General features: G+C 43.8%; 1 protein-coding gene across 1 annotated transcript in view; it reads right to left on the bottom strand.

The window, feature by feature from the left end:
- Positions 1 to 14757, bottom strand: part of LOC115074536 (otoancorin-like) — a 91316-nt gene extending 76559 nt beyond the window's left edge. Inside the window, exon 1 of the mRNA XM_029574092.1 lies at positions 14629 to 14757. Coding sequence (XP_029429952.1) covers positions 14629 to 14694 — 66 coding nt within the window. The 5' untranslated portion in view covers positions 14695 to 14757. The remainder of the gene's footprint in view (positions 1 to 14628) is intronic.
- Between the last annotated feature and the right edge of the window lie 4826 nt (positions 14758 to 19583).

The following is a 19583-nucleotide window of genomic DNA, read 5'->3' as shown; positions in this document are numbered from 1 at the left end:
CATGTGACAGGGGCCGACCAATGGCACCGGTAGCCCCTATGACATAGTAAGGGCAAAGGCTATTGGTGCCATTTTGAATACCGGCAGCCAACGGCGTGAGTGCAGTAGATGGCTCCCAGACCCCCGCTGTACCACCAGGTAGTTTTGGCAAGTCTTGGGGGGGGGGTGTCAGGAGGGTGGGGGTTTGTTTAAGTTCACTCCTTTAGACGGCTGAATAATTTGGTGAAGATTCGTTGTATTTGTGGGAAATCGTGATACATTTTGCGACGCAACAAATACAACGAATATGGCCCTATACGTTGTGGATTGCCAATACGTTGCAAACGAATGCACACCCCTACTACATCTAGCACCCTCCCTTGAGCCAACTCTTTGGGCACCCAATCAAAGAAATTTAGCAGATTCATCTAACAAGATCTATCTTTGGTAAATTATATTGCCTCAGATGTTGCAATTCATTGGACTCCAGAAACTGAACTATCCTCTGTTTTGGCAGTAACTCCATTAATTTGCTCACCAAAAAGGTCAGACTAATTGGCTTGTAGTTCTCAACCTCGTTACTTCCATGTTTATGAATAAAAACCTCATCTGTCCATTCCCAGTCCTTCAGAACTATTCCCAACTAAAAAGCATTGATAAGGTCAGCCAGCGATGTTGCCAAGACTTCTCTAAGTTTATTTAAAAATATTTATTACTTGCCCTTCCTACATTCAGGGTGGGGTACAAGAAACCACACATAATAAAATTACATAAGAATCAAACATCAATCACAAAAATCAAACAAAATCACAGACATTGATGGGTCTATCAGCACTAACTATTGTCAATATAGATGACTTTATAATACTCAGATGGAAAATGCCTTTAGAAAAAAATTGATTTGAAGAGCTTTCCAGAAAAATCTTTGGTTCTGCTATTGTTCTTATCTCTTTTGGGAGGGAGTTCTATAAAAAAAAAAAAGGCCGGCAATGGAGATGTTCTCTAGTCTCTTCAAGATGGACTGTCCTAGGAAAGGGAATATCTAGAAGGCACTGACTAGAGAAGCATAAAGTTCTGGACCGAGGCGAGTATGAATTTTTAGTGTTGCTGCAATCCACGTGAAGGAATATTATGAATGAGGGTATAAACAAAACTGTGAGCTTATTTTGTATCTGAAATGAATTTGGGAGCCAATGTAACATTTGCAAAACTGGGGTGATGTGTTCATGTATATGTGTTTCCATTAATAGTCTGGCAGCAGAATTTTGGATATTCTGTAAAGGATAAATTGAATAAGCAGGCAAACTGGTGAAAAGTGCATTGCAATAATCCAAACTAGAGAAAAGAAGTGATTGAAGAACTGTTCGAAAATCAGGAGGATCCAGAAGTGGTTTTAGATGGTGTAAGAGTTGTAGCTTGAAAAAAGCCTTGATGTGAGCATGCAAAGAGACAGATTGATGAGAATGCTGAGAGTATGAACTGCTTTGGATATGGGTATATTTTGATTTTTGAAGATTATTTCTTTAGAAACATAAGAAAGAGGGAACCGAGATAAGATTACAATTTCGGTTTTTAAGGCACATTTGTTTTCAAAAAGTCAATCTTGAATGGTTGTAAGACATGATGAGATGAAGTGCTCTTTGAGATGCCAAGTAGAGATGTGAATCGTGTGATCGATTGTCTTAATGATCGATTTCGGCTGGGAGGGGGAGGGAATCGGATCGTCGCAGTTTGGGTTTTTTAAATATCGTGTAAATCGTGTAAATCGAAAACCGGCACACTAAAACTTCCCTAAAACCCACCCCGACCCTTTAAAATAAATCCCCCACCCTCCCGAACCCCCCCCCAAAATGCCTTAAATTACCTGGGGTCCATAGGAAGGGTCCCGGTGTGATCTTTTACTTTCGGGCCTTCGGTACATTGTAGAAATGGCGCCGGTGCTACGTTTGACCTGTCATATGACAGGGCAAAGGTAGCGCCGGCGCCATTTTGTTTTTTTGTCCCCCGACATCAGGAGCGTAGGAGATCGCTCCCGGACCCCCGCTGGACCCCCAGGGACTTTTGGCCAGCTTGGGGGGGCCTCCTGACCCCCACAAGACTTGCCAAAAGTCCAGCGGGGGTCCGGGAACGACTTCCTGCACTCGAATCGTTTTTCCGTACAAAATGGCCAAAAGTACCTGGGGGTCCAGCGGGGGTCCGGGAGTGATCTCCTACGCTCCTGACGTCGGGGGACAAAAAACAAAATGGCGCCGGCACTACCTTTGACCTGTCATATGACAAGGCAAAAGTAGCGCCGGCGCCATTTCTATAACGCACCGGAGGCCCGAGAGTAAAAGATCACACCGGGACCCTCCCTCTGGACCCCAGGTAATTTAAGGCATTTTGGGGGGGTTCGGGAGGGTGGGGGATTTATTTTAAAGGGTCGGGGTGGGTTTTAGGGTTGTTTTAGTGTGCCGGTTTTCCCGCCCTCCCCCTTCCCCTCCCCCTTCCCCCGATTTACGATTTTTTGACGATAAATCGGGGGACTTGTTATTGTATCGCGGCTCTAACGATTTTTGACGATTTAAAATATATCGGACGATATTTTAAATCGTCAAAAAACGATTCACATCCCTAATGCCAAGTATCCTTGAGGGGAAAAAAAATTGTATGTCATCTAGCATACAAATTATAGTATACCCCAAGGTTGGCAAGCAGCTGACATAAAGGAGTCAGATAGATGTCGAAAAGCACTGCTGATAATGCCGAGCCTTGAGGTACACCAGAGGTCAAAGGGACCAAGTTGAAATTTCTGACCCAATTTTTACATGTTGAGAACGTTGTGAAGTAAACCATAAAATCACAGAACCAGCAATACCGAGAGAGCACATCCTGGAGAGAAAGATACATTGATCAATGGTGTCAAAGGCAGATGTAATAGCTAGGAGAATGAATGCAAAAAAATTCCACAATCAAAACCCCGTCAAATGGTATCAGAATTAGAGAGAAGGAGCATTTTAGTATTGTGAAGTTCTCTTAGTACCCTCAGATGGATCCTAATTGGCCTCATCACCAGAACATAATCCGCTTTGAAGTGTCTGAAAGGTGGAATATAAATCAAATACATAAATATACAGAAAAATGTGCTTAAATAAATATACTTTAAGCACATTTTTCTGAAACTTGTTTGAGGATTACTTCACTTCCAATCTTATTTGTATTCATTTTATGTGGTACTGCTCCTGGCCCTTCTGCAAAGAACACTAAACAGAAATATTTGTTGAGAAATTCTACTTTTTCCTTATCATCTTCTACATATTTCTTCTCTTCACCTCTTCACAATTGTTTTTACTTTCTTCTATCACTAACATATCTAAAAAAGTCTTGTTCCCCTGTTGTACTATATTTGCTATTTTTCTTCCACTTGAATTTTTGCATTCCTGACTACTTTCCCAGCTTCTCTTAGCTTTTCCAGATTTTGTTGCCTCTCTTTCTCCGATCTCTTGTAGTTTATGAACACTAACCTTTTCTCCCTTACCTTTTCAGCTACCTTTTTAGAAAACCATAATGGCTTCTTTTTCCTCTTATACTTACTTCCTAGCAAAAATGTTAATTACCCTCAAAATATCTCCTTTTAGTTTTGCACTGCTCTTCTTCTTCTTCCCCTAGATTATCCCAGCCAGCTAATAACTTCTTGAGCTCCTCCTCCATTTTAACAAAGTTAATTTTCCTGAAGTCTAGGACTCTCACACCTTTGAAAGAACCTTCATCTCCTGCGCCTCAATACTGAACCATACCATTGGGTGATCACTGGATCTCAGATTTTCATCCACTATAACATCAAACTAGCTGTCCCCATTGGTAATTTCTAGGTCTGGTATCGCCCCCTTTCGGTGTGGATTCTGTTACCAGTTGACAGGACAATCCTCCCTGCAGAGAATCCAGGATCTTCCCTGCTTCTAGAAGACACCATAGCCAGGATGTCCCACTCAGCGTCCTGTAGATTGAAATCCCCTAGCAACAGCACTTCCCCTTTCATAGCAATTTTATCAATATCCTTTATTAAATCTCTACCCGTTTCTTCTGTCTGTGATTCAGGTCTGTATATTACACCTATATATATATATATGTATATATATACACAGTAGATTTATTCCCTCTTTCCAGTTTAATCCATGGTATCCTCCTTACTGCACAACTCCATGAAGTGGGGCATTATTGTTTGATCCTGGTTTTTGAATACTTATTCTGAATCATTCTGCTACTTGCCTTATACATTTTGCAAAGAAACTTAGGCCTACAACTACCAAAGCATAAAAGGAAGGTGCAATCCATAATGTTACATGGTGTCCCTAAGCAAATTACTGTTAAAGGATTCACAATATATGCTTGGGAATTCCATGGCTAGGACACATAGAGACTTCCAGTATAGGACTCAAAGCCGAAACCAGACAAAAAAGTAGAGATGGGCAATCTCTTTGGATGTAGTGCACATCTACAGATAGTTGTCTGAGATTTATTCGATTGACTTCAACCATTTTACTTTTGGTAAAATTTAAATTTACAAGAAGCCTAGGTTTCTGAGAGTTCTGCCAGAGGATCACCAGGAGTTCTGCTGAAGTTTTGCTGGAAACTCCAACAAAACAGAAGGACTTTAGAGTACTGAAAATATTGATATTTCCAGCAAAAGACAGAATGCAGGGATAAGAATACTGTGGATTATTGTAGGAATTATCTAGGAGTACTTGGGGGGCATGATACTACTGTGAAAAGTTTGCTGCTCCTTGCTTGGTCTCTAGTGCTCCACCCTTCCATTTGGGTCAGGCAAGCAGAGCGACTGCACAAGCCCAGGTATCCACCGATGACAAGAGTCCCTGATAAATAATGCAGAGGAAGGAGCAAGCACTGAGCGTGAAGGACCCTGAAAATGAAAACAACCATAAAGCGTTTATGATAAGCAATAAAAAAAAAAAAATAAAGATGAAAGTCTGGCTTGTGAGCCTAAACTAAGACTCTATCAGGAAGTTCTCTGGAGCGTGCACTAAATCACAGCTTGGTCAATGAGTTAATAGCCAGCTGCTAAACAGAGCCAGCACTGCAGAGCCTGTCCACAAAGAATAAGAGATGTGGGCAGTTCCACGGGAAGGGCGGAAAGGAGATTACATTTGTTTCAATACCTTTACAAGAATACTGTACAAGGAAATGTTTAAGAAATTTAACTCAGCATGTGCTCAGGTTCATACTTTCCAAATGTACCTATTTAAAAGTGGAACACTTATTATCTGAACCCTTGGCTAATTTAGATAAGTAGTAAGGATGTGCAAAAATGTCAAACTTTTGTTTTCCAAACACATTTGCAAATATTCTAGCTAATGTGCATGTTCACACAATGTTTCCTTTAGAGTTTTAATGGAGGCATTTCTTATCAACAATGGAATCACTACAATATCAGCAGCTTGCTCGCAAGCTCATGCAACACCACATTGTGTGCAGTCCTTGTACTGGTCTCATGTGTGGGTGTCACAGGTTGACAAGATTTCAGGTGCAGCCCCAGCATCACTCTGCAGTAATCCATGACAGGCTATGCCATCCTGGTGTGTCCTCTCTCCTCCACCCCCAGACCAGCAAGAGGTCGACATGGATTCGTCACCCATTCATGTCACATGGCAGAAATGTTCTCCTTTTGATGATGCGAAACAGGAATCCAATGCGTGACGGCAGTGTTAGAATGCAGGCATCCCTTTGTTGAATATGAACCTTTCCCATGCAATGCTCAGATGCTCCACACAAAAGAAAACCTCCCACACATGCCTATGGATTGACCTTGCATGCAGGTAAAACGTTGCACGTGATCTGAGTGGGAAATGGAAGGATTAATTCCAACTAGCTGCACAGTGTTTTTGTCCCTTATGCAATGCTGGAGAGCTGAAGCTTAGAAGTGTTAGGTTGTTTGGCTGCAGAGTATATGCTGGACTGCTTATCAATGCTGGGCGACAGCTGCAGATGTGCTCACCAGTGTCAGCAACCCAGTCCTGAGTTTCATGTAAGGCAACCACTAAAAGGGGAATACACTACAAGCTGGGTGTTGCCTTACTTTTACCAGGACAACAGGATTGCAGCTTCCTTTGCAAATCTTTGTTATCCATGGCATATGATCTCAAAGCATCAATACCAAAATGTTCATGTGTTAAAAAAAATGAGTCATTTGTTTCAAATCAAGATTAAAATCCATACTCACCAAAGCTAGCATAACATGGACTTTAACCAAGTGACATCTTGGCTATGGTTGCCAAGTCACAGGTGCTATTTTTGGTCTTGCTATTAAATGGAATAAGACTTAATTGCTTAATTAATTTGTTTTTGTATTCTGCTTCTTCCAGAACAATTGTACAGAGCCGATCATATAGTAAACATTCATAATATATAGATTAACAGCAAAAACATAAAATAAACATTTAAAACTAATAATTAAAACAATGAAAACATCATCATATAAAATTAATAAATAGACAAAAAATACAGTCTAAAACCCTACTTGTATGTAGGTAGTAATAATGCCATTTTAAAAAGCACACAGCTACCAAAATGTAATAGGGTTCTGATCCTGCATAGTGTTAATTAATGCAGCAATATTTAGTGTGTAAAACAAAGCTCAGTTCAATGGAAAAGATTCCCCCAAATATTTCTAGTTGAAGCATTTCATGCAGTCTTCAGTACAGTTCACTCCTCTCTGAATGACCTGTGACAGCATGCAGTAACATTCTGAGCACCAGGAGAAGAGGGGGAGTGACGGTGTGGCTTATGAGATTCTTCCCTCTCCTATCCAGAATTTAATCTTGAGCAAAACTATTTAAGTACCTTGTGCCTACCTGTCTTTATTTTTAATGAATTTTTTTTATTGTTTTGATTCTCATGTAGTGCCCAGTCTAAGCTGTCTTACAAAATGAATATAAAAATGGAACAAAATCAGTCATTAAATGGACCAAATTTCTACAGTAAGCTGATAGTGCCCCGGAAATAATAATTTGGCTAGTAACACTAATTTTTAACATCATCAATAACAGAAACTACTTATTAAGTGTGAATCTTCAACCATACACACCACAGCAAATTCTAAGATCGCAAAATAAAGGACTATTAACTGTACCAACAAAGTGAAATACACATCTAACGCAAATAAGAGACAGAATGTTTTCCATAGCAGGCCCCAAACTGTGGAATTCGCTACGTCTGTTAACAGAAAGAAATAGGTTCAAACGTGAGCTGAAAACATGGCTCTTCAAAAATGCATATGATCTAACATAATATATCACTATACACAATGATTGAAGAATGAATGATAAGGAATCACTGATGTAAAGTATCATAAAACAACTCTCTGACTATCGTCTGAAAACTATTAAAAAGGAAATTATGTAGCACAAATTACTTTATAAATCCTTGAGTTAATATGTTAAGTATTATGTTAACCTATAATATGAATGTCGCTTTTATAAACTGTTGTGATCTTTGTTTGGAATGACGATATATAAAATGCATAAATAAATAACATAAATTTAAAAAGGGTCTAGCTAGCTAACTTTGAGGCCGATGCAGAACTGTGCACTAAAATTCATTCCCCTAGAACCCAATGACCAAATATGTCCCGAACCTCATCCCCCTACTCTCAATGCTTCTCCCATATTCTGGTTATGCTTGCACAGTATGTATCTATCTCTGTGGTAACCTCCTAGTTTTAGATTGTTTCCCCAGGTTTATCACCGGTGTGTATGCCTACCTCAATTAAGCTCTGGAATTTGCTGGCATCAGTGTAGCTGGGATCGAAAAAGGTTTGGATCAGTTCTTGGAGGAGAAGTCCATTAACTGCTATTAATCAAGTTGACTAGGGGTAGATCTTTAAAAAATACGCAATTGCGTACTTTTCTTCGCGCATCAAGTGCGAACAAAAATACGCTGGATTTTATAAGATACACGCGTAGCCGCGTGTATCTTATAAAATCCGGGGTCGGCGCACGCAAGGGGGTGCACATTTGTGCAACCTGCGCGCGCCGAGCCCAGCGGCGCTGCCTGTTCCCTCCGAGGCCACTCCGATTTCAGAGTGGCCTCGGAGGGAACTTTCCTTCGCCCTCCCCCCCACCTTCCCCTCCCTTCCCCTACCTAACCCACCCCCCCGGCCCTATCTAAACCCCCCCCTACCTTTGCGCGCGCCGGCTGGCAGCCCCGCTCATGTTCCGGTCCCGGGGGCTGGTCCGGAGGCCTCGACCACGCCCCCGGGCCGGCGCCACGCCCCCGGGACCGCCCCCAAAACGCCACGGCACGCCCCCGAAACGCCACGGCACGCCCCCGAAACGCCGCGTCATTTCGGGAATGCCCTGGACACGCCCCTTCCTGCCCCTTTTCGAAAGCCCTGGGACTTACGCACATCCCGGGGCTTTACGCATGCCGGCGGCCTATGCAAAATAGGCGCGCCGGCGCGCAGGGCTTTTAAAATCCGCCCCTTAGGGAATAGCCACTGCTATTAATTGCATCAGTAGTATGGGATCTTCTTAGTGTTTGGGTAATTGCCAGGTTCTTGTGACCTGGTTTGGCCTCTGTTGGGAACAGGATGCTGGGCTTGATGGACCCTTGGTCTGACCCAGCATGGCAATTTCTTATGTTCTTGTGTTCTATAACTCACCTTCTGTGAGTGTCAAACCTGTACACCGTTGTGAACTAGTGATTCTCACATGGAATGACGGTATATAAAACACGGAAATAAATAAAGTGCAAGCTAATTTTTTTTAACTCCCAATGAAGCAAGCTAATGTTATACTTATGCATCAAAACTTAGAATGTGTGCATACACACTTAACATGAGTACCCAGCACAGGCTGAATGCACATTTTAGATGCACATGGCACCTTAGGTGCAGGCCTGGCCATAGAGGGAGGGGGCCGGAGCCTGACGGTAGCCAAGGACAGCAAGGATCCCAAGCACAGAGTGGGTGGAGGGCCACACTGCTGGGGCTGCTCTGCACTTTGCTGCCATTGAATGGGCTGGGGTAGGGGAGTCTTTCCTTGTAGGTTCACCCTACAGACAGATCTCGTCGGTCCTAAAAACAACACATCATGTAGGCACAGAAGATTCGTCCTGCCCGCTTCAGGAAGTGAAACTTTGTTTAAGAGGGGTTTAGTTGGTGTAGGCTGCAGCAAATGAAATCTCTGGGCTGAGCGTGAAGTCTGAAGTCACTCCTTTCTGCAGCCCACTTCTAGCACTGGCATTATGGCTTAACTAGCGTTGGAAACCTTACTCCACCTCGAGACCTGGAGTAAAATTTCCAGCGCTAAGAAAAAGTGAGTTAAGCCGGCACATCTCTCTGCATGGGGGTGGGGGGTAATGCTTAATGCCTTCACTTGCATGAGACTTCAATACAAGGGTGCTATGCAGGACACACCGTTTTACATGCACATTTTATGAGTGTAAAATCCCTTGCTGCATTGGCAATAAAGTTTTCGCTCATAAAATGCATGCACAATTATGGGTAAAAAAGTGTGCATTCCGCTGAGTGCACCTTGTTGCATCAGCCTCCTTGTAAGTTAGCCAGCTAGACCTGAGCTTTTGAACTGACTCCCACTGAGTGGTAAGTGTAGCCATTTATGTTCACTAGGCTATAATTAGCCACTCAAAATGTGAGTTTTACCATAGGTGTCATTGGGACACAGATGGGGGAGGTACTTGGTTGGCTAGCACACATGCTCAGCCCTAGATAGATAAGGGGTCTATTTACTAAGCCACACTATTTTCCCGCAGCTTTGTTAAACCCGCCAATGCCAGCTCCAAGTGAGAACCACTATCTTTTAAAAGGCTTGAGCAGTCCAAACAATGCCATCCTGATCTCAGTAAAATCCATGGAGGGGACTCAAGATACCTCATGTTCCGTCACACCTGTCCACTGTCTCTTGAGGTGGTGCAAGTTGTGAAAAAGCAAAACATACATTTATTACCCATTCTCGGGCTCTCTCCCAATTCCCAAACCCCCGCCCCCACTTGGAATAAAAATGATGCTGCACCCTAGCCCAGCCCAATCCCCCCTTGTATTAATCTTTGTGGTTTAGTGGAGCCCGGAGCATTTCCTAGGGTCCAGGCTTTGTGCTGCCATTTTGAATATGGCACTGGTTGACCACAGGGAGACTTTTACCTCATCACTTGATAGGGCAAAAATATCCCTGCAGCCAGCTGGCACCATTTTCAACATGGTGCCAAGGTCAGAGTCCTAGGGGTCCACCAGACTCCATTAAACCACTCTGTGGGGGGGGGGGGGGAGCATGGGCTGTTGGAGGTGGAGTTATGCAGGTTTAGGGAGTGGGGAAATCAATTTTATTCTACAGGGAGGCAGGGTATGGGACTTGGTGGGGGGCAGGATGATCCAGGAATGGATGACAATACATTTATTTTTCGCTTTTTTACAGCTTGGGTTCAGCTGGCATTGGTGAGACAGGGGTGACCTGAGACCCCCAGGCATTTTACTGAGACTGTGGAGGTGATACTGTTTGGGCTTCTTGGGCCCTTTAAGGAGAGCTCTGGAATATACGTTAGCATCCCGATGCTCCTGGAGAAAGTTAACAATAGGAACAATAGCAACCAAAGCCTTATTTGAATTATTAAACTCAATTCCTCATATAATTATACCTCAACAGCCTCAACACCTCAACAGCCGATCAGAGGAACTGTGTCTGTTCAAGTCCAATGTTTTTTATATTTTTCAATTGCAAATAAAAAAAAATTCAATTGTTATATTCATAGCTACTTAGCTTTTTTTTTTTTATAGGTTACGTTACTTGTGTAACATTTAATCACCTTTAAAAAAGCTAAGAGGCTACGAATATAACAATTGAATTTTTTTTATTTGCAATTGAAAAATATAAAAAACATTGGACTTGAACAGACACATTTCCTATGATGATAGTGTTTCCTCACAGCGGATCCTGCTGTTGAGGTGTTCTTATTTGAGGAATTGGGTTTAATAATTCAAATAAGGCTTTGGTTGCTGTTGTTCCTATTGTTAATTTTAGAAGTTACACCTTGTTCTTTTTGTGGTACGGCCTGGAGAAAACTAGCCATGCCCCTTGAAGTGTAGCTAACTTTCCTTAAAAATGTTGATGCAAACTGTGTTATTTTATTTGCATGTGATTACCTAGTAATGAGCTGATGTGCAAGCATTTGCTCACACATCAGCTCATTACCATCCTCATGTTGCACCAGGTTTGCTGAGGAGGGGAGAGAACGCTCAGAATTTGAAATACCACATGTTAAAATCGCTGCACTAAAGCATTTACCTCACAGTAAACATCCAACACAGATAGGAGGCTATCTTTGTGTACTGAAATCCCAGGTTTAAATCTAGCCAGCTATATTATATGAAAGCTGGCTAGATTTAGGCCTGTTTTAGCTACAACCTAGCTGACTGGCATCTCTCAAAATTGGGGTTGCTCAGACACCCACAGCATGCACAGAGCTGGCACATATAGACTCTGAAGCAACTATCAATATTCAGAATCGCATAAGGAGAGGAGAATTCCGCAAGTCTTCAGTGTTTTTCTTTTAGTCAATCAAGCTCTGTTTTTTTCCCATTTTCACATAAAACAAAACCAAAAAGCCTTAAAGCAAGTGACAGATAATATTTAAATGTGACATGACAGTGCCATAATAAGAAAGGAAGTTTTATTCTTAGACACATCACAATTACAGAGGCTTGTCTGATAAACACAGTCAGCAGAGAAACTGTCACACAAATTTCATGGTTTTTAGAGAAGGAATTGTTTAGCCTGGGTTGGTAGCACAGTCTGGAAGCAGCAAAGCATACAGAAACTTATCCATCAAATATGTCGGAATCAGAATCTTGGGAGTGGAATATAACTGCAAAGTTATGTTTGTGCCTTTAAGCTTGCACAAAGTACATTTATTTTCAAATGTACGGGATCTGCATAAATTGTGTTTGAATATTGTGCTATGCGATTAAATGTTACGCAAGAACGTAACCTCTTCACAAATGCGCTGAAAAGTCATGCACATAAATGGCATGCCATTACCTGGTCCCTCAGTGAACCAGCTCTCTCCACTATATCCAAAATTCAGCTGCACACCTTATCTTTCACCAGTGTCACTACACTCATATAACCCTTCTCAAGCCACCATATTGGCTGATTGTTTCCCCCCTGTAGAGTTCAAGCTTCTCTTATCTGCAAGAGCTTTCACTCTGCAGCTGCTCACTACCTTTCCTCTCTTATCTCTCCCTACACCCTCCTGGTGAACTCAAGCTTATCTATGCCCTTCTCCTCACGCACTAATTCACGACTCCATACTTTTCACTTTGCTGCACTGTATGCTTGGAATAGATTTTCTGAGTTAGTGTGTCATTCTTCCTCAATGGCTTTATTCAAATTTAGTCTCAAAACCCACCTTTCAGAGGCAGCTTTAACATCTTAACCACAGATTATCCTTCTCACATTCGTTTTAACCATTTTCTTAATAAATAAAATTCCCAAATTGTTTTTTGCTCTTTATGTTTGTGTTGATTAGTTTGTAAACTCTGAGAAGGGACCACCATTGTACAGTATGGGGCAGATTTTCAAAGGGTTACGCGCGTAACATACGCGCGTAACCCCCGAAAAGCTGCCCCTGTGCGTGCCGAGCCCCGGGACACGTGTATGTCCCGGGGCTTCGAAAAAGGGGCGTTCTGGAGGAGGGGTCGAGGGCGGGGTGCCGGCCCGGGGGCATTCCGGGGATGGGACTGAGGCCTCCGGAACAGCCGCCGTGCTGGGGGATGGCGCACTGGCAGCCAGCCAGCGTGCGCAAGTTACGCCTGCCCAGAGGCAGGCATAACTTTCCTGATAAAGGTCAGGAGGGGGTTTTAGATAGGGCTGGGGGGCAGGTTAGATAGGGGAAGGGAGGGGAAGGTGCAGGGGGGCGAAGGGAACAGAGAAAGGCGGTGCGGCTCAGCGTGCGCAAGTTGCACAATTGTGCACTCACTTGTGCGTGCCGACCCTGGATTTTATAACATGCACGCGGCAGCCTCTACGCCTGCGCGCAGGGTTAAAGATCCTCCCCAATGTGTTTTTGTATAGCTCTGCATATGTTAAGTGATAAGTAATAGTAGTATTAATGAGGTTGATATTCAAAAGCCATTTAGACAGATAACTGAAAAGTTATCCTTCTAAATAACTAACTGGCGATATTAAATGCGGCTGGAATTTAGCAGCATAAGTCAAGGGTGTTCCAGGGGCAGTCGAAAGGCACTTCGGGGATGAGCAGAGTTAGACGAATAACTTAGGCAGCTAATTCTGGTCGCACCATAGGGCAGTCCTAAAGTTAGCCGGATATGCTTATACTTATCTGGCTAACTTTAAGATAGCCTTTTATATTCAGTTATATCCAGCTAACATAACAAGCTGCTACATTGCTGAAAATAGGCTCAATGCATCTTGTTTGAAAATTAAGGTTGCACATGAAAATTCAAAAAAATGACCCTGAAATGCCATTCTGTTCTTCTCCCACATCCCCTCCTCAGGAATGTGACCAGATTTATGCATTTTGTGAAATGATGTGCCTACTACTTTTAGGCGTCTGAAAAGACACAATCAATCTATGCAACATAGCTCCTTATTCTTATGCACAGAAGTCCTGACTAAGCTTTGGAAAATGTACCCCAAATCTTAAAAAAACAAAACAAAACAAAAGCCTTGTTGACATTTCAGAAAGCTCCACCAGTGGTGACGTGTGGAGCGAGGGGAGTTAAGATGTCACATCTAGGAGTACAGCTGGCTGAGTGTCAAGGTTAAACCTGGAAAGACAGCATCATCTTTATCTTGGCTGGCAGGTTGGTTCTCTTGAAAGGCAAATACGTCCTGGTTACTCTAATGAAAATGTAATTTTTGTGATAAGAGCGGAAGAATGGGCCAGTAAAACTGAAAGCAAAATACAGAAAATAGAAAAACTATTTGAAATGTTTTTATTTGTATATAAATATCTGTTTATTTATAGATAAAATATGTTTTTTCCTGGTCTATTCCCTTGACACTATCTAATATTTCAGGCTAAGTTTTGCAATGGACTGTAGAGATTTAAGGAAAAAAATTATGGAATTGTAACCTATAAACAGAAAAACATTAATGATCATGTCTCAGTCTAGGATTTCTGTTACACTGAGTTCCAATAATTTAACAAAACTGTCTGAAGGTGTACGCAGAAACCTTCTTCAGCACCCATCTTTTATTTCCAGCAAAGAAGATCATCTGACATTAGTCATTTTTAATTTAAAAAAAAAAAATACACTTGTTAAAAGGTGATTTGTTTTTGAAGTTTTTGCTGTTATTTTTTCCCACTTCTATGATTTTTACCTAGTATTTTAGAATATTAAATGGTAGTTGGACTTATAAGGCAGCTAAGTTTACTGCAACACTTTGGTGTTGTGTATAAGATAAATTCTTCCAGGGTCTCCTTGCCCAGGCCCACCCCTCAATAAAGTCTTCCCTTGGAGGCACAACCTACTAAGATTGATTTATCTCAAAAGACAAGCATTTTTTTTCTGCCTATTTTAATGGCATGTTCATAATACCTCTGCTATTTGCCTATGCTCAACTCAGCTGTGCAGGTAAATATGCCAAGTCTAGAAAGAAGAAAATGAAGTCCTACCTGGATGTGCAGAAGGGTAGGGAAGCACACCTGTAGCAGCTCTGGCTGACTGACAAACAAGCTCATCTGCTTACTAGAAATTTTATCCCAGATGGGCGGGACCAACCTCTAGGAAATGGATGGTTCTCATGGGAGTAATGAGATGGAGGGGGGGGGGAGGGAGGTGTTGTCATATGACTTTCCCAGAGCATTTGTGGTCTCTGTTTTCAGCCGATACTATGAGAAAATGTTTGTTTTTCTTTCTAGGTGGAAAGATGAGGAGGGGACTAAGAGAAAATACAACCAAGTATGAGAGTGGAGGTGTAGCCTAGTGGTTAGTGCAGTGGGCTGTGAATGAGGGATGTCAGAGTTCAAATCCCATTGCTGCTCCTTGTGAGCTAGCGCAAGTCACTTCCCCCTCCATTGTGTTGGGGACATAGATATACCCACCCTACCTGAATGTAATGTGCTTTGAAGTGGCTGAAAGGCAGAATACACAAATAAATCTCTAAATTTCAGCACAGAGGACCTGATTTATTTAAGGCTTTTCCCCCATTGTATGGTTATGGGGGCAAAGAGCTTTGTGACTCATGCTCAGAGAGGTTAAGTGACTCACTCAAGGTCCCACAAGGAGTGTTTAATCAGAATGAGAGGATATGAACCAGTATCTCCTGTTTTCACTCTGTGCCCTCACCTAGCGATATGATAATCTGTGACTGGCTGCATATGGATCTTTTCATGCATCCCAGACATACCTGGGAACTTCTGAGGTGTGGTCACCCTGAGATTGCTGTTGATTAAGGCAGGGTGGGGAGGGTGAAGGAATGAAATAATATGTAGCAGTTTTCTCTCTTCCCTTATGCCCCCTCACCCAACTAATCCATACTTTCTTTCCCCCTCCCGCCCATCACCATCACCTGTCCCCCCCCCTCACTTCCCCTTCGTCTCTCCCTGACCCCAGCACTCTCTTTGCTGCCTCCCCCTATGAGTCTCGGCTCCATGACTTATGCATTCTCACTCTACTCTCAGCTGAGTGATTCTCAAGTCCTGGAATCACAGCTGCAGACTGAGGTTTGTGTGTATGGCAGCCCCTCTCCAGTTTCTCCCCACATGCTGCTTGCAGTGTCTACTCCAGGCTCGCTGTTCTCTGCGGGCTTAATGAGGAAGGGGAGTGGCTGAGCTGTATATACAGGGAGGCCCTGAGATTTCTAGTATTTCCCCTGAGATCCTGCAATTGATGGAAATTCCCCGAGTCTCAGGGTGACATCCTGAGTGTTCCCAGGTATGGTCCCAGAAAAGCATGCTGCTGGAGGGAGGCTCCACGCCAGGTCTGCATTCTGCTTCACGGGCTCCCTGCCTGAGCATCTTCCGGGTCCATCTATTCAGCTGCACTGCTACGGTTAAAAATAGAGCTATTGCCGCGCTGTGCCCTGACTCTCAGCTTGCTCTTATTCAGTGAGTATGGGCTTTCATAAAAAGCATAATCCCTTGGCCCTTAACAAGAAAGTGCAGGGTGGTTTTCAGTCCCTGTGCTAACTGGGGAGCACTCTGCACAAACCACGATAGAGTTCATCACCACCCTCCCCTACCCAGCCATCCATGTGAATGAGGGAGTCCTCAGTATCAGGATTATGTTTCCAGGACCTCAGTAGTAAGTGAGTCAGACCTGAGTATGTTTTGTTATAAATTGTGACCGCAAGGTTTCGGTGCGCTGGGGCCTTTGTCACAACAAGTGATATTCGAGACTGCTGGCATTTGAATTGTGCGATTCAGGGCTTTCAGTACAAAAGGTGCAGGTGCACCTCTGAGCACGGGGCACATTAGTTTCATGTGATCTGCATATGCAAGAACGTTCATTGGCCTCTGATGTCCAGAGCACATTAATACGTTTGTGAGCATTGATGTCAAGAACGTCCATCAGCCAGCAGAGACATGGTCTTGCTTGTCAACTGGTTTATCTCTATCAAATTCCCAGGAACTTCTGGATTCTGGGATAAAGCAGATGGAATAATCAGGACACCAGTTTTTCACTTCTGAATCCCTCTTTTTAGTATTCTTTTAAATAAAAAAAACAAGAAATAAGTTGAAAGCTGCAGTCTGCTCTCTAGTGACTATTCACCCACACCTCAAAATGATGGGTGAATTCACCCTATCTAGCAACACGTCACATACATATAGTGTCCTTCATTTCCAGTTTAAAACCGATTTTTACTCATAAATTCACTGATTTTTCCAAAGGTGACAATAGGTTTAAACCAATTTTCACCCTAATTTTAGGATGATTAAAAAGCTGCTCCAGAGCTGCAGATGCAGGGTTTCAAGGCCTCCAGCCACTGCTGGGAGCCTGCGTGGGTCAAAGTGCATGCTGTGATTCAAGTCCCATCCCCCCAGCAATGAAAGTGCGCAGCATCCAGTGCTGCCCATGCCATGTTTCAAGTCCTGCTTCCTCACCCCTCCCCCCCCCCCCCCCAAGCTGCCAAGGGACCTGCTGTCCCTTGCCATGAATGCGTTTGAAGCAGGCTCCCTGGTTCTGCAGCGCTACAGAGCATGGGAGCCTCAGTAAGTGACCTGCTAAAAGAGAGAGGAGAAGCACTGGTAAGAATGAATGCCCCTCATAGGTGGACCTCCGAGGATTACGCCAGCAGCTGACGAACCTTCCCTGTAGCAGGACAATCTGGAGATTCATCTATACTAGCCATCTCCCCCGCAGGTTGAGCCCTTGGGTTGTGGTGGCCGGCAGGTCATAGATGGGTCCCTAGGGTGGTGAAGAGAACTAGAATCCAAAGGTACAGGGAAGGCAGCAGACTAATGGAGTCAGAGACAGGCAGGTGGCTAACAAGAATGGTCAGCTGCAATCAAGAGGTCAATATCCAGAGAGTCAAGCCAAGGGTGGACGAAGTCACAAGACATTGGATGAGACAGGCAGGACAAGGCAAGACTTGACAAGGAAAGCTGGATGAGACAAGACTGACCGAGGCAAGGTTGGATGAAGAAAGAAACAGGAATGCAGAACATAAGGAACCAGGAATACTCGGCAACATGCACTGCAAGGCAGAAGACCCATTGCTGAGGCACCACTGATAGTCCAAGGCTGCCTTAAGTAATAGGGGTGGTGGTCCTAAAAAATTATTATTTTTTTTTTTGTTTAGGAGGTGGGTCAATGGCACCGGCAGCCCCTGTCACAAGATAGGAGCAAAGGGCGGCTGGCGTCATATAGTGTAATGGCAGCCACTGGCCAGGGAGCAGGAGTTCACTCCTAGGGCTCCCCGCCCCGCTACACCACCAGGGCTATTGGTGAGTCCTAGGGCTGGAGTTGGGAGTGTGGGCTAGGGTGTTCAGCTGTACAGGGAGGTTTAATATTATGTTAAAAGGGAAGGGTAGGGAACGGGCTCAGGTTTTTTTTTTAAGTTGCTTTTGTCAGCCTAATAAAAAAGATAGGAAAAACAACATGAAATTTCATGTTTTTCACTATCGTTTTTTTTTATTCCAAAATGAAATAGGAAATATCTTTGGTATTTCCTATTTCGTTTCAAACGAAAGCCCTCCCCTATTAAGTAGTATGAGCGAGTGACGTCATTGGAAGATGCCTGGTTGGTGTTTTCCATGCTGGATCTTTTAAGCATAGGTGCTTGCCATGAGCAAGGTATGGGAGGAGGAGCAGAAACATGGCAGGGCCTGGATGCCCCATCAGCGTGCGAGCCGCACGACACAATCCTGGTGGGCTGGGGCAGGGCTCCTGCTGCGCGCGTATTGAAGCAGTGTAGGGGGCTAAGGGGGTTATTTTCCAAAGCGATCGCACGCGACAAGGGACCCTTTTCGTGTGCGATCACTAAATGGGGGCGGCGTCAAGGTCGGAACAGGAGGAGTCGGGGCGGCTCCGGGGCAGACGTCGCGAGGACATTGCGGACAGCGAAAAGGTAAGAACCCTTTTCGCTGCCTATTTCGCGCCCAGTAGCAACACCTTTTATGATGGCGCTATTGGGGGCGAAAGCCGGCAGCGATTGCACCGCAGAGGTGCGATCGCTGCCGGCTTTCGCAGGCTTTCCCTGCTTTGTTCCCCCGCCCCCCATTAGCACGCGATTCAGGGAGCCCTGTGACATAGGAAAATCTAGCCCTAAGTGAGATAACTCATGGGGCCTTCCAGCAAACTGCACATTGTAGCATCAGCCCATGGTCTTTTTGGGAAGGGCCCAGCCTGTTGACATATGCACAGTTTGAGTCTGCCAATCCTGCTTCATTTTTTTACAAGGGACATGGTAAGTAAACCTGCCAATTATATGTTTTGGGTTTTTTTTCTAATTCTAGACAAGATATATAAACCGAGGCTCTGGTTGTCTGCTGCTTTGCTTAGGGGGGAATTAAGGCAATGACAACATTAGTGCATTGTTCTTTTGAGAGAGTTATTGTGATTTCAAATTCATCACTGCATTAATTGGCGACTGATTTGATTTTCTGTCAGTCTTGTAAGGCATTAAGGCCAGGTAGGGCAGTGGGCATTTAGACATAGGCATTAGGCAGAAGCAGTGGGGCACTGCAAGTAGGCAGTCACTGCAGATGCTGCTTAAGTGTCACTGTCTGCCTTGTCTTTAGTGTGAGAAATTACTTTGTGTCTGAGGCCATTGATTCTTACAGAAGCACACATAGCTAGCTAAGGTGTCGGTGGGGTGGGTGCTCTGTCCTGTGGCCAGCAGCCCACTAGCCTCAGTGTCTGCCCTAGTTATATTATCTCAATGCTGGTAGGGGGGGGATCATTTTTCACTGCTCGTCATGTCACAGAGAGAAAGACCAGCACTCCTAGTACATGCATACTGACACACTGCAGAAGTTTCTTGACACTCTGTGGTGTAACTGTATGGCTTTTATGAGTCATCAGTCACTTATTCTGTGTCCGGCCATTTGCTAAACACTACACTCCTAGGACACCTGGCTAAAGTGTCACTATGTGCAAGTATGTGGGGGTGCTCTGCCCTGCGACC

The sequence above is a fragment of the Rhinatrema bivittatum genome, chromosome 12, assembly GCF_901001135.1.
Source record: "Rhinatrema bivittatum chromosome 12, aRhiBiv1.1, whole genome shotgun sequence".
NCBI lineage: Eukaryota > Metazoa > Chordata > Amphibia > Gymnophiona > Rhinatrematidae > Rhinatrema > Rhinatrema bivittatum.
This window is presented reverse-complemented; position numbering and strand designations above follow the sequence as displayed.